At 39.7% G+C, this 16,229-nt stretch overlaps 1 protein-coding gene across 3 annotated transcripts in view; it reads right to left on the bottom strand.

Moving 5' to 3' along the window:
- Positions 1–16,229, bottom strand: part of LOC131693472 (serine-rich adhesin for platelets-like) — a 374,727-nt gene that overhangs the window by 26,586 nt on the left and 331,912 nt on the right. For all 3 annotated transcript variants that reach the window (XM_058981320.1, XM_058981319.1, XM_058981318.1), the window contains one exon: positions 11,148–11,453. In XM_058981320.1, the coding sequence (XP_058837303.1) occupies positions 11,148–11,453 (306 nt within the window). The remainder of the gene's footprint in view (positions 1–11,147; positions 11,454–16,229) is intronic.

A 16,229-nucleotide genomic window follows, 5' to 3' on the forward strand; every position in this document is an offset into this window, starting at 1 on the left:
TAAAAATAGGTTTTTACTCATGGATCTATTCTGACTATACCCATTTTAGCTCGTTGCTTTGGCTTAAATGATAGCACTAAAGAGAGAAGGAAGGGTACTCGCTCGACGTTTCGCTTCTCGTTAACGCACGAGTTGACATTTTCACACGTTCTGTGTATTGTTTCTAAAGATCAAATCAAAGAAATTGATATATGTGCAATTTAGAGATTTATGTTGAGTAATTAACGCTAGCTAAATATTCCTTTGTCAAACTCAAGGACTGCTTCTTTTATTCGAGTAATGACGTCACGTCAAGTACATACGGGAATATAAAATGTTGCTTGCAAGACCGAAAAAGTGCAAGAATTCAGGCTCTAACCACTTGACGAAAGAAGTTTCTTCAAGTTTCCTACATGATGATTTATGCCAATCGTCCATTATGCCTGACGCATCATTAGGTATCATGTCTTCATGCCAAATGTCCATTAATGTAGGGGAACATGGGGAGTCTTGACCAAGCGCAAAATTTTATTTTTGGCTATGGCGTCTTCAATTCGATTGTTACATTTTTTTTTAAAAAATATTTTTATACTTGTTTCGATCCCTTAAGGTAATTTTAAAAGTTTGAAATGAAAAATCCTTTCCTTACAAAAATTATTACGTGATTAATAAATTTGCATTAAATGATGTAATTTTTAATCAAACTTTCTATGGACATATCAACTCGACTACTAATTACTATTAATGTACTAATATACCATTACCAGCCTTAAGAAGCAGTGAATTGATTTTACATAAATTGGAACATTGGAATAGCTATTACTAGAATTTGCATGACATTGAACGCAATAACTAATGTTGGGGAGACTTGACCAAGATTTTATGGGGAGACTTGACCAAGTGGCAATTAGCTGAAGAAAGATACAAAATTCCTGACATTTATTATACTTTGGTATCTACTGTTAATGTTAATCACGCCATAAAAAAATCCCACCTCAAACATAAGTCTTTATATTTTAGTATTAGTAAACAAAGTTAGCAGTAGTAGCACCGACAAACTGACATGCCAACTGGAAGAATTTCGATATAAATTTTTGGCAAATAATTTAAACTAAAATACGTTGAAACACCAGCTCCATCTGTCTAATGATTTACACATCATTTAGACTTCATCTGTCAACCTTAACACATGTTATTAAATTAATGTCCCTTTAGCAAGAGTCTGGAAAAATAAAAACTAAATTTGTTGGTGGTAAATTTTTTTTTTTTCAAATAGTCACATTCGATTTTGAAATTTCGCAAGATATTTTTAACAAGTTATCAAAATGACAGCAACTTGTACTGCACAACGTTTTGTTTCAAATGCCAATCCACCTAAGCTGTCATTTATTCACATTAGGTTTTCTCTAGTAAGACTCAGGACAAGATGATTTTAACATATTCGCAATAGAGATTTCATACATCTCGTTTCCTTTTACACTAACGATGCTGAATCTCTGTGGATAAAGTGTCGCCATCTTTATCGTTTGTTTACCATTTATCTGTCAGTGTCATTCCAATTGAGCACGAGATCTGTCAATGGCCCTCGCTCCAGAAGGATTCGAAGCGATTATCTTCGGATTGAGTGCTTTTGACAGGTCTCGTGCTCGATTGGAATGACACTGACAGATAAATGGTAAACAAACGATAGAGATGGCGACCCTTTATCCAGAGGGATTCAGAGTTTTTATTTGACATTATCGCGCTCCTCTATGTTCAAAAGACGTTTGTTTTCCTCAAAATTTTTCAAGTTAACGATTTGCTTTACTACACATTTAACGCGAGAGCGGGTCAAAGCCAACGCAGCTAGAAAAAATATCGTTAAATTTCTGCTTGGTTGGATAACTCAATTAAAATTTGTCCAGGCTCTTACTAGAGGGACTCTAATTCACATGTATTGTTTGGAAAAGTTTTCCGTTTCAGTAAAATGGGGCGCACTTGTGAAGTAAAATATTGCTACAATAGTGAACCAAAATGCATCGGGAAAACATTTTTCAAGTTTCCGATCGACAATAAGCTGTAGGTGAAAAAAATCAAATCTAAGGACAAAAGAATCATCTTTTTTTCTTATCCTGGTTAGATGCTCCATTTGGGTGAATTTCTGCCAAGCACCGGAATTAAAAAATGCTTTTAGCTTCTACGGATCTGAAGCGTTTCAACGAAAGAGAATCTGTTCAGATCATTTTTCTAGAGAAATGTTCCGAGACCCAGAAAGGCATGACAAAGGGTAAGGTTAACATTGATGAGTTTACGTCGAATACTAAATTAATTTTGTGTCCATTTTAAGGCTTCGGTTTGGTGCAATTCCTTTGGCCGATGAAACGATATCAGAAGATATGTGTGTCCCGTGTGTATGCTCCGTACCGACCATTGGAATTGATGATGACAACCAACTCAATGGAACTGAGCATTATTGCAATGTCCAATATCTTGAAGATTGTTTTCAAAATGATATTTCATCAAATTCCAATGAGTTCGAAGCAATACGACCAAGTAGCCCTGTTATTCACAACATAGCTCTTTCGGAAACCTGCGAAAATCAATCTAGAAGTGAAATGTTTACCGAGGCGGAAATAGTCATGGAACCTAAAACTGATATATTGAGCCGTACAAACGAAAGTGACTGTAACTGTGGTATATACGAGCCCAGCGGCCATGGTTTAGTTCATGGAAATTTGAAGGCTATTGGCACGGTAGCAGATATAAACGGCAATCCTGGAGTTGAAGCTGAGATCATAATGCTGAAAAGGCAACTGGATTCGGAAAAAACGGCACATAGTTTGCTCAAAGTGCGAACGGAAATTCTGAGAAAACAATTTTATGCGTCTGAACGCAAATGGAGAAGAAAGCATATTTTATTAGGCTCGATGCGAACTAAAATTCGTATGCTGACCTCTAAAAACAAGCAGATTCAGAAACTATCTAGATCCCAACGAAGTCTCTTGAATGCAATTAAAAAGAATCCAGTAATCTACAACAGTATGTCAAACTCATCCAAGAAACCGAAGGGAAGGAGATATAATCTGCAGTTCAGAAAGTTTGCAACGTCATCCTACCTCTGCGGTCCCAAGGCATATCGAATGATGCAGAGTTCTAAAACATTATGTCTTCCTTCAAAACGATCCATTAAGAGGTGGACAAGCGGGATACGAATTGGTCCCGGGTTTAATACTACAATTTTTCAAAAATTGAAAGAAAAAGCTTCTGTTCTCTCCGAACAAGATCGTGTAGTCATCATTGCTTTGGATGGCATGAAAATCAAATCGAGCCTCTGTTACTCTGCAAAAAATGACACGTTTCACGGGTTTCCAGATTCAGGCTCCAAACAAATTGACGAAAAAAATGATCCATTACGCCTAGCCAGTGAAGCCGTAACGGTTATGATACGCGGAGTATTCAATAAGTTTAAACAGGTAAATAGTGTACCCCACATATTCAAGATCTATTGTATATTAGTACTTATTACAGGGACTTGGATATTTCTTAACCCACAATACACTCGGAAGTGAGCAACAGCTGAAAATAGTAATTGAACTAATGAGACGTGTGAGAGAATCGGGATTCATTCCAAAAGTATTAGTGATGGACCAATTTGCTACCAATATTAAAATGGCCAAGGACGCAGGAGTCACAATCGACGAACCTTTCTTCTTGTTGGATGGTAAAAAGATATATGTGATGTGGGATTCTGTGCATCTCATGAAAAATGCGCGAAACATGTTAAAAAAGTGCAATGCGGTTTTCGATGATCAAATTGCTAGCTTTGACGACATTGAACGGCTGTATGTGGTAGATTCAGTATCTAACCCAAGATTAGCACCGAGGCTAACCGAAAGGCATATAAAATTACCTCCCTTTACCTCAATGAACGTGTCCATGGCTGCTCGAACACTAAGTGAATCGGTGGCCGCTGCAATTCGGTACTATAGTAATGCAGGAGAACTTCCTCAACGAGCTGAACAGACAGCCCAATTCATAGTAATGCACGATAAGCTTTTCGACACATTTAATGGGAAACAAAAAAATTGTGTTTCAAAGGTATTGTTCAGATAAATTCGTTTAGCTTGTCTACATGTTTATATTTGTAGGTGTATAAAGCAGCCATCGAAAAAAAATCATGTCACTGGGAGTTTTTGGAATCTGCTAAAGCGACCTTCAGCAAGCTGTACTTTACCGACAAAACATGTTTTGACATTTCAAAGGTGATGACCGAACACTACCGTTTTCAATAATATAAGTTATTATACCGTGCCGTTTCATTACAGGCTGCTGATCTATCGAAAAAATTGACCGTGAGACAAAGGCATCCTAACTATGTTAATGGATTCATCAATAATATCAACGTTCTTCATTCGCTCTGGAGAGACCTAGTAGACGAATATAATTGTGATCATCTTCTCACGAACCATTTGCTGCAAGATTGCCTTGAGAATTTGTTCTCTGAAATACGTCGCCGGTGTGGAAGTAATGACACACCTGATGCATTACAATTCGGAGCAGCATACAGATATGCAATTATTGAAAAGAATAAATATCTTATCGACGGTAGTAACTGCGAACAAGAAACGACACAACCTCTTTTGGATGACCACGATGCAAATGTCTGCAGCCACGATGAGTCGAGCATCCAGTACGAACATGTTCCGTTGGATATAACGACACCACTTGAAATCCCTATGAGAGAGTTGAACGCATTAATTTATGTCCTTGGGGCATCAGTAAGGAAGCTAGTTCATCGAAAATGTCACAAACGTTTAACGGAGGTTGAGAATAGTGTAACTCTTAATGACGACATGTACAATTTTTGTAAAGTTAAACAAATCACTGCAGGTCGGAGCTATAATCTTCCAAATAATAATTTGTACGCCATTGGATTATCTTGTTACGCCGCATTTAAGCAGAATTTCATAAAGTTTCTGCGTCAGAACCATCATGGTGTGAAAACTCGTTTGAAAGACTGCCTCCAATATATTATCTTCAAAGATGTTGTTTGTCAAAGATGTTATTTACTTTTAGTCGACAAGATTTATAATACGTTCATTCAAGGCTTCCTTAAGCAGGTAAAAGCAGCAAACGCACAAAATAGAGCGAAGAATTTGAAACGAAATCGCAAGGCACGCAGGATGTGCCTACCACTAAAATCGGTATACGTGTAGAAATAAAATCACCATTGTTATGTATCATGTTATACATGTAAATAAAAGATCTGATCAAAATTACACTTCTTCACTGAAATAAGCTATCACGGAATCGCTCCAACTGATCTGCTGCCATGTTGCCTCTTTCCAGTCAAACCATTGTCTCTTGTCCAGACTCTTCAGAGGATCACTAGTATTGACACGTCAAAAATCTTGTTCAGACTTTTTTTAGAGGGTCATTAGTAAAATGACAGCTTCGATTATTTGACATTTTCATTTGACAGTACGAGTTACTATTTGTGTGAATGCAAATCTTGCCAAATTTGAAACCATAGTGTCATGTCAGTTTGTCGGTGGTAGTAGGACTGATTTCGTGACGTGTGGACATGCTATGCAAGCAGTACAGTTAATCCTTAAAAAGAAATGCATTAAAAAAATCGAAAATTATCAAATGCAACCCTTTTATATTTTTTACTGCTACCTAAGGATCTCGACAATATGGAAAAAAAATAATTATAGTATGTTTTATGTCATTATTTTTTGTTATGATTTTTCAAAATTCTCTTGGTCAAGTCTCTCCACGCCTTGGTCAAGTCTCCCCGCAGTGGGGAGACTTGACCAAAAAAAAAAAACGATCTCAGAAAAAACTTTTGTAACTTTTGAAAAATTAAATTAAAAATTCTGCAAAAAATCATAAAGACGCACAATAACTATGCCCATTATATCTCAATGACTTTTGAGGGATTGAAGGCATTTTTAAGAGATTTATGCAATTTTAGCTGAAAACCTGGTCAAGTCTCCCCATGTTCCCCTATCATATCCCAGCCTATTGTCGACTAGGCCACGCCTTAGTCCAAGCGAATCCCCCTCTTTTGATGATTTGTACAAAATTTCAAAAATATCTCTGCACAACGAAAGATAAATATCAAGAGTTATACATATTGCAGTACAGTTATTACAGAACAGTGTTAAATATACTTTTAAAGTTACATTGTCTGCTTGTGGGGAATCCTGTATTATTAACTATTCTTAGATTCAAATTATTGCTACTTATGGACCGTAGCACCGTTTCAAAATTGTCCATCTTATCTAAAGAATCGGCGAACATGGTCGTCACCGTCAATGCCCATTTTCGTTAGTATCATTTTGTTGTCAGCAAACGTTGGTAGATGTAATGGATCGTTCAGAAAGACTAGCAGCAAAATTGTTCAAGGCGTGCTCGAACATTTATTGAAGCTGAAAATGGAGCTTAAGATTACGGAAGTCACCCATAAACAGTTCCATCATATACGATATCCTCAGGGTAGGATATGTATCCTGATAAAATCTCTAGGCTGTTTTTTTTTCGAAGAAGGCAATAGACTGTTATAAATCTTTTAATAGACTACCGCCATTTACAGGTTTGCAGCACAACAAAATTTTATAAAAAATCGATTTTGTATTGAAATGTATGTGCTTTAGAGTCTTTAAAATGATATACCAAAATGGAATCAGACAACAATATCTTACTGTTTATGTTTTCAATACTACTTCAACACCTTTTAGGTGCACCCCGAGCGAACTGAAAACTGGTCAACGTCAAGTCAGACGTTTTATTGATTTCGAGAAGAACAAGTTTACAGTTTGAACCGCTACATAGTTTACATTATCATTCGAAATTTATGTATGCCGTGGTTCTTGCATATGCCCACATTTATCAAATTTGGCCTTTTATCGAATGCTATCATTATTCCATTTTTTGAGATTTTACTACTTAGTCAGGCCTGAATAAACACCGACCAACTTTAAACGCGTTTTCCTCGAAGCCACAATACGTACGTTGTATTATTATTCTGTTCCACAGAATCGAAAAAAAAAATTTAGTTTGTAGCTACAGGGAAAAGAATGCGGAGAATATACACAGTTCGGTTAAAACCAGCAAATTTACATTTAATTGAGTGTAACAAATGTGCTACATAACCAGTAACTTAACATGTGGTTTGAAATTTACACGATTTTCATTTAAATAAAACATAATTTTACATGTACTATTAAATAAAAGACCTAAGACCCAATGAAGTCAAAAAACTCTTTTTTGTCGTTTTATTAGTAAGAGAATCGAAAGTCCGAAAGCGCTCGATCATTTGTATTTCAAATTGCAAGTTCATTGAAACTTTTTGAGGGGTTATTGAAATAATAGCGGTAATAGGTAATAGCGCCGAAAACTGGCGGAAGTTTACAGGTGTTGATGATTCCTTCACTAACCATTACGTTTATTTCCGATGATTAAAAACTTGTAAAAATACCGAAAATCTCGATTTGCAGAAGATTCGAACGAAGTTCATTTCGAGTTAGATTCTTGGTCATTTCATGTAAACTCCTGTCACAAATCTTGAACTCTAGTTCCGTCACGTAACGACATTTCGGTTATGTTCCAGACATTACTCACTCACCTTTGTGCACATGCAAATGAAACAAAGATGCTTTTATGATCCATTGCTGTAAAAAGTGTTTACACATTCTTCGTGACAGTTGCTAAGAAAATCGATAGTATCCAGTCACACATCGAGTAAAGGTAGGTGACCACATTTTTGCTTCATTTCTGAATTGTCTTTCAATTTATTTTATTTCCCTTCCTTCGTATACCTGTAATTTTTGTCCCTTCCTTCGTATACCTGTAGTTTTTGTATTTTACCGGATTTTAGCCCATGTATAAATACATTCTCCTTAAAAGACTCAGCTGATGGTAAAATGAATAAGATACGTCACCAAGGATTCCGACTTCCCGTTTAAAATCATACACATTGTTCTCGTCCAGACCATATCTGATCTTCTTTGGGATTTAAAAGAACTGACACAGAAATATTCAACCGTGACAAATGTTCTGAAAGCTCAGCTGATATTCTGTCAAAGGGAATCAAATGACGTTGTTGGCGACAGGTTTTTATGGAGGACTAGCGCGTCTACATACTCGCTCGCAAAGTTGAGAGTGACGGTGTGGTCATTGATTCGAATATATCATGCGTAGATTTACTGAACTACGGGGAACCCCCGTGGTCCTCTAAGCGAAGATTTTGAATGACAATCACACTAGATATGCCTAAAGTGTGTGTCCCTTCTAACTCGCATCGGGTTACCTTTGACAGGACTGTTTTACGTTCAATTGCGTCTTCTTTTGCCTGTTCGGTTGTTTGTACCGCACGCCATGCATTGCAGCACTGCACTAAATACAAGCAAAGATCAATGTTTAAATCAGGATCGGTGTGACAACTGCATAGAGAATCATGAGGATGACTCTTACATTGGGAATGCCCACTGTGGGAAGAGTCTACATGATCTATTGCCATGCTCCGTGTAGAAACAGCGTCCGAGAAATCTAAGACGTTCTAAGCACTCTTTTGCTGAAATATTACAATGTGCTCGCCACTCAGAAACAGTGTAACTCAGACAATCCTCATGCGGGAAATCTTTTATGTTTCCTTAAATGTCGTAGATATATGAGATGCTTTATAAAGGCTTAAATATTTCCTGTAAAGGCCACCGAATGGAATAGACGTTCTGACACAAAGCCGAAACAAACTGCTCCGGAAATTTGACATCAAACATGGCGTATCCAGATATTGCAGAACGCCTACCGGCACCGAGCAGGCTTTCATTCTCACTGTATGGTATAGGCTTGTCTTGTCAATGATAATTGAACTAGCTTGCTTCATTATTTTTGCTCCAACTTTAAGGAGGTGGCCTACATTACTGCTCATGACCACATATCTGTCCCACGTGTTGTTCTAATACGGCGATAGCTTAGTCCTGTCACTAAGTTAGTGACGGATTATGATGAGACGAAGTAGAAACGCAAATTCTGTAAAGAATTTAGTTCTAGGTTTTGTGCTTTTAACGCTCAAATTTGGTTTAAAAACAATTTTCTCCTTAGTGAAAAAAACATGAGTTTCTATCCATAGTTATTCATTATAGCATAATTAAAGTAGTATGTCGCAGAAAACCCGAAAGAGGTTTTTTAAACGAACTAGTCTCCCAAAGTGTCCGAATCCAAGAAAAAGCTTAGGGAAAAACCATACGCACCAGCGCATGAACCCTGGAATTCGTAAATCTAGTTGTTGATATACCAAGTAAAAATAATATCCCAAATAACCAGACAAGTGTATCAGCGGGATTTAAAAAATCTTGCTTGATCCAAATGAAGCTACTTTAATGAAGATAGTTCGTTTTCTGAAAATCGAAAATGAATGCCCCTAAAAACGCAATCGCATCGCTCAAACATGCATTTTGAAAGCATTCGTTTCCAAATCCTTTGATCTTCCATTACCAGTAAGGGCTAACTTCTTTTCCAAACTCTTGGTGACATTAATCTTGATAATAGGAACTGCACGCATGCCCCGATCTTTTTAAAATAATGACGCTAACAAGTTTTAAAAATATACCGCAAAGTTCGACCTGTCATAAATTTACCCCGCAGTTTCGAAACGCAGTCTTTCGACCGCGCCTGCAGGGCTGCACACTAGAGTGGGACATGGTTATATGAAAAAAATAAAATTTGGCTCCGAGTAACTTTTTGGGTCCCATTTAGCTCCCAGAACAACTCTGAAAGTTTTTAGCTCGATCGGTGAAACTATATTTTTGCGCCCATGGTTTAAAGTTTACATGGGATTTCGTATGGGAAAATTGTCTTTTGCAAATTAATTCTTCCAAGAGTCGCCCGTTATCTCCTAAAAATAAACAGATGTCTGATTTTTATAGGAAATTTGTCAAGGAAACAAAATCTAGAAGACTGCAAAACGATCTGATGCTTGTGGAAAATGTTATTAAGCAAAAACCGATTGATGCCCTGAAGATTGATGAAAATATTACTTTTCATAGCATCACTGCTTCTGACGGTTTTATTATATACAACATTTTTAACCTTCTCTTATTATGTACAAAAGAAGCCTCAATTTATCCCTCAAAACCTTGCGAAGTGGTCAAATAGTATAGATAAACGATTTAGATACATTAAGAAAGGATTAAAACAAAATTGCGTATAATTGGACAACCAAGAGCAGTGGTGCTAGAAAAAATGAATATTTTATCAATCGTCAGAGCATCAATCGGTTTCTGCTTAATAACTTTTTTCGCAAGCATCAGATCGTTTCGTGGTATTCGAGACTTTTTTTCTTTGTTAAATTTCATATACAAGGCACATAACGATTTATTTTTAGGAAGTAATGGACGACTCCTGGAGGAATTATTTTGTAAAAGTTAACTTTCCCATACAAAATCCCATGTAAACTTTAAACAGTGGGCGCGAAAATATAGTTTCACCGATCGAGCTAAGAATTTGCACAGTTGTTCTAGGACCCAAATGGTACCTAAAAAGTTGCTCGGAGCTGGAATCTATTTTTTGTCCCACCCTACTGCACACTTCTACTAGGTTACCTATTCGAAAGTGGTCCACTATCAGTCGGTCAGTTGTCCCACGTGGATGATTTGTACTATCGACACCGGTGTCGTCAACGATAGACCGAAAAATTATCCAAGAGGAACGGCTGTGCTCTCTGGCAGCAAGTATGTTAAGGTTAGCCAATGTCTGTGTTTGTTGTCGCTTGTAAGTTACGGCCTACCACACCATGCATTCAACGGATCAAAGCGAGGTACCAGCGAGCGCCAGCCCGCGACTAGGTTGACGTTAAATGACGTGCAGAATTGTGGGTGTGCCGGGAGGACGGAGTAGCCGCACCACCCAGCACCGGTTGGGTATCTCTCAATGGAACGATACTGACAGATAATGAATGATCCGACTGTATAAATGTGAACTTTGCTTGCAACATGGCGGCAACGGCGGTAGTTAATGGGATACTATATATTTTTCTAAATGATGGGTATCATGTGGAGACAGGCATGATGACTTGAAAGGTACGGCCAGACACCGTGGGGCTATTGCAATCACAGTGACATCGATTGCAAGCAACGGCATTCAGCTGCCAGTTTATATAAAAGTGATCAAATCGGATATCTTACCTGTTTGAGCTGCCACTGTAGTGTTTCCACTTGCGTCTGCAGGATCACAGATTCTACACTGGAGTACATCCCGGCCGCGGTACCTGTGCCAGAACCGGCTACTCCAACTCCTCCACCGGCCAGCCCGAGCCCTAGGGTGGTAAGGCTACTACTGCCACTGCTGGTGCTGCTGCTCCGTTCGCTACCGAGACTGCTCCGACCGATTCCGGCACCGCTGGCACCATTCATCACACCGTTGGTAGCATATCCGCTATTGGCGGCCAGATTCACCAGGCGGCGATTCTCTTCGATGAGATTTTGACATTCCTGGAAAGAGAGGAGGCAGACAAAAACAAAGACATTAGAGTCTAGCAGCAGGGCGTCATCGGAATGAGACTAAGAAACAGCTGCGGCGGATCTTTTGATATTCTCCGCGTAGGCTGACAGAAAACAATCCTCTTCAAAAGGGTCTTTGTTTTTATGAGACAATTTGCCATAGAGTGAATTCGCGAGAACGTTAAACGTCTGGCTGCTTGTTTCGCTAGTGTCGCTTAGCCACAATGGCATGACAAATCAATTTGAATTTAATTATGCTTCACTTTCACGTGACAAGGGGCATACCGGAAAACAGAAGACCTTGTCGGTTTTGTTCACTCTAGTGGTACTGTTGGCAATGTTAAAAATCGAAAAATATTGTGATCTTGTTGTAGTTTATATTTCTCATTGATCTACGAAAAATAAATCAAATTTTTTGATGAATAAATTGACATGCCTAAAAAGACTAGAGTAACAAAGAGGCGACAAGTTCCGTTTGGAGTTCGAATTCAGCTAAAAGCTACTACAGCTGAATTCTTATTCCAAACGGATCATGGCGTCTCTTTGTTTTTCTAGTCTCTTTAATTTCGCCCTAAAGAAGTCATAGTAACTCAAGTCGGAGCAAGATTTTGAACAAGAGAAGCACAAAATAGTGACGAGAGGAAGATCATCATATGAACCCTTTATTTGCCATTGAAATAGTCGGCATTTTTATCAATATGTCCATCACCTGAGTCTTACATCGATTCAATAGTATAGAGAAATGTTGTTAATAACATCTGAAATTATCGTTTATAAACATAAAAAAAGATTTAAAAATGGACTATACACTTGTAAAATTAGACAAGAGTAAAATTGAAAGATTGAAAATTTGTCCATTCATTTTGCTAATTTCCACTAGTCTCATCAGATTTTCATTATGTTTATGTTTATAAACGATGATTTCAAATATTGTTTACAACATCAGAAATCATAGTTTATAAACCTGAAAGAGCTGAATGAGAGTGCTGTAAGAGTCAGAACACGGACCAAAGCTTTTGAAGATACACCGAACAAGTTTGTCGAACACAGAAAGACAGTCCGATCAACCGTTCAATGTTTAAAGTTTTCATGGTCCATTTTATTTATAAAACGTTTATTTGATACGGCATTTGCAAAACATTTTTTACACCGGGGAACGGGGTTTCATTTTTATATAATATGTTACAAAACTATCACGTTATAGTTTATTCACTTCCTACTACTAAAGTTCTAGTTTTGAAATTTTCAGTTTTGTATTAAAGAACTGTCACAATTATGTACCTAGTATTGTACCACAGAAGTACTAAACGTGTTTCAAATGAAGCAACAAGACAAACTGGCAGCGTATACCAGTTTTAATGTTTGAAATAATAAAACGAAACGCAAGGTGATTGTTTCCGTTCCAGTTTTGCTTGAACCTCCTACATCCCCGAAGGAATTTGAACAACATAAAATACTGCAAAACGGTGAGTCGACAACCTGGAAGGAGCGTCCAACATAGCTCTGGTCTTCACAAGTCCCTATCTCATGCTTCCCCGGGTCATATGATTACAACGACCGCCAGCTAAGAGTTGTGTGCTTAGCTGGTAGTGCAGTCTGGGCACTGTTGTCCTTCTGACTTCAGCTAGATTCAGGAGGTAAGTCCCGAGCGTTTGTTCACTAAGGAGGTGCGGCTCTAACAGCGTCTGCTCTGGCATCCAGCGGCTGAGTATGAAATGCTGTATCGCGTCAGGTATACCTAAGGTGGCAGCCCCACCAGCGCTATGTAGGTAGTGCGACCTCGCTAAGGTAGCCTACCGAACCCACCCACTTACCACGAAAAGTGAAGAAGAAAAGAAAAACGAACGATACTTTCGGCAACCGACCCGGCTACGAAATAAGGACAATGATCGGAAACTCGGAACATGGAATGTCAGGACTTTGAATGAACCCGGACGAGTGAGTCTTTTGGCTCGCGAACTGCAGACGGTTGGAGTTAGCGTAGATGCGATTCAGGAAGTGCGGTGGCCTAGAACTGAAGAACGTGAATTCAGGGCGGTGAATCCCATCGCCAACACTTCCTTCAAATACAACATCTACTATAGCGGCGGCGAAAAGGCAGAACATGGAGTCGGTTTCTTAGTGATCGGCAAGAAGATGAAGCGTGTTACAACGTGGAAACCGGTTACCGAGCGAATCTGTGTATTGAGGGTACGGGGCAAATTCTTCAACTACAGCTTGATTAACATCTATGCACCGACAAACGATAAACCCGATAATGCAAAGGACGCGTTTTACGAGTGTCTCGACAAAACCTACGGAGAGTGCCCAAAGCATGACGTGAAATTTTTTATCGGGAACGCCAACGCTCGGTAGAGAGGACTGTTTCCGTCCAATCATTGGTAAGAGTGACCTTCGCTGCAGCTAGAGGGATGGCCATCAGCAGCACTTACTTTGCACGCAAAGACATCCGTAAGCACACCTGGATGCCTCCGAATGGCGAAACTTGCAATCAAATAGACGGCCATATCCTGGTAGACGGCCGACACTTCTCGGATGTTATAGATGTGAGGATCTTCAGAGGACTAAACATCGACTCTGATCACTATCTCGTTGTCAGTAAGATTCGAGCACGGTTATCAACCGTAGCGAACTCAAGAACTCAGCGACCGTTGCGTTTCAATATCCAGCGCTTCTCAGTACAAGATGTGACGGACGAGTACCGACAGAAGCTTGATGAGCGGATAAGGGAAATCAACGTAGACGACAACCTCAACAATCTGTGGGAGTCAATCCACGGAGCGGTGAGCACAGCAGCGCGAGAAGTAATATATACTGCTCAGAGACGATCCAGAAACGGTTGGTTCGATGAGGAGTGCCAGAGAGTGACGGAAGAGAAAAATGCTGCCTGAAGCCGGATATTAGTGTCTGGTACCTGGCAGAACAGAGAGCGGTACAAGGAAGCAAGAGGAGCCGAAAAAAGAATTCACCGCAGAAACAAAAAGTATGAGGAGAACGTCATTACTGAGGCGCAAAACAGTATGGAACAAAATGATATGCGGAAATTTTATGAAACTGTCAATGGTGTACGGAGAAAAACAGCGCCATCTCCCGTCATGTGCAATGAACGTGAAGTTAACTTGCTGACAGATAAAAGCACGGTAGCATCCAAATGGAGAGAACACTTCGAGACATTGTTGAATGGAGAGAATGTTAGCGCGTCAACGAACAGAATAAGGATAAGTGACGATGGACAAGCTGTGGAGCCTCCAACGCTAAAAGAGATGAAAAAGGCAATCGAAGAGCTGAAAACTGTAGGGCTGCTAAAAAGGACGAGCTCCCGGCCGAACTTTTCAAACACGGTAGTGAGCAGCTGCACGAAATACTTCACCGTATTCTTTTGAAGATATGGGAAGAAGAAGAACTACCTGCTGACTGGCTTGTTTACAATGGAGAAGACGTTTACGTACTAACCCAGTACACGTGCTATTAGTAGGTATCCAAGCTACCACACGGGGTGTACTGGGGGCGAGTCGGGCTCGAATGGTGACGCTGCCATTAATACCGACTAAACTCCACTGGGCTCCGCCATCGTTCCTCCCAGGGACTACCTCTCGGTATTACTTCTGGGGGGATGGCTGTACTTGATGTACTCATTCACTCTCATTCACGCGTTCATGCGTCCTGTATGAGGCTTACTTGGGTGCTCTCTCTATCGCACCTTGATTCACTCTGTAACACTCCACATGAGGTTGACTTTTGTGCTCACCTTTTTCGTTCCTTGCGAGGCTGACTTGTGTGCTCACCTTTTTCATTCCTTGCTAGGCTTACTTTTGTGCTCGCCTCTACCATACCATGTGAGGCTGACTTGGATGCTCACCCTATCACCTGGTTCACTCTCGATCGTACCACTCTATTATACACTTGCTGACTGGCTAGAGGGCCTCATTTGTTCCTTATACAAAAAGGGACACAGACAGGAGTGCGCCAATTATCGAGGAATATCGCTCCTCAAATCGGCGTACAAAATTATGTCACGTATTCTGTGCAACAGATTGAGGCCGTTGGAGGTCTGTTTATTGATTTCAAAGCGGCTTACGATTCAGTGAAAAGAAACAAGTTATGGCAGATAATGGTAAAAAATGGTTTTCCGACGAAACTGATTAAGCTGATTCGTGCAACGCTGGATGGATCGAAATCAAGTGTTCGGGTTGCGGATGAGATTTCGACATCGTAACCTTAGACGGATTAAAGCAGGGTGATGCGCTGTCAATCTTGCTGTTCAACATTGCTCTTAAAGGTGCCATCAGGAGAACAGGCGTGTAAAAGAACGGTACCATCGTCACTCGGTCGCATATGCTCCTAGGATTTGCGGACGATATTGATATCATTGGAATCGACCGCCGAGCCGTGGAAGAGGCATTCGTGCCTTTTAAAGGGAGAGACAGCAAGAACTCACAATCAACACCAGCAAGACGAAGTACATGCTAGCTGGAAGAACACGTGGGTCTAATAGTGATGTTGGTGGTGAAGTGGTGTTAGGTGGTGATAAATTTGAAGTAGTGAAAGAATTTGTGCACCTTGGAACTCTAGTGACGTGCGATAATGATTTACGGACTTCGTAGCCAGCTGAAGGCCCGTAGTTTGCAGACGAAGACAAAATTCGCGTTGTACAAGACATTGATAGTTCCGGTTGCCTTGTTCAGTCATGAAACGTGGACGTTAAAGGAAGTTGATCGTAGAGCATTCGGTGTCTTCGAACGTATGGTGCCGCGAACAATACTCGGC

The sequence above is a fragment of the Topomyia yanbarensis genome, chromosome 3 (genome assembly GCF_030247195.1).
Source record: "Topomyia yanbarensis strain Yona2022 chromosome 3, ASM3024719v1, whole genome shotgun sequence".
NCBI lineage: Eukaryota > Metazoa > Arthropoda > Insecta > Diptera > Culicidae > Topomyia > Topomyia yanbarensis.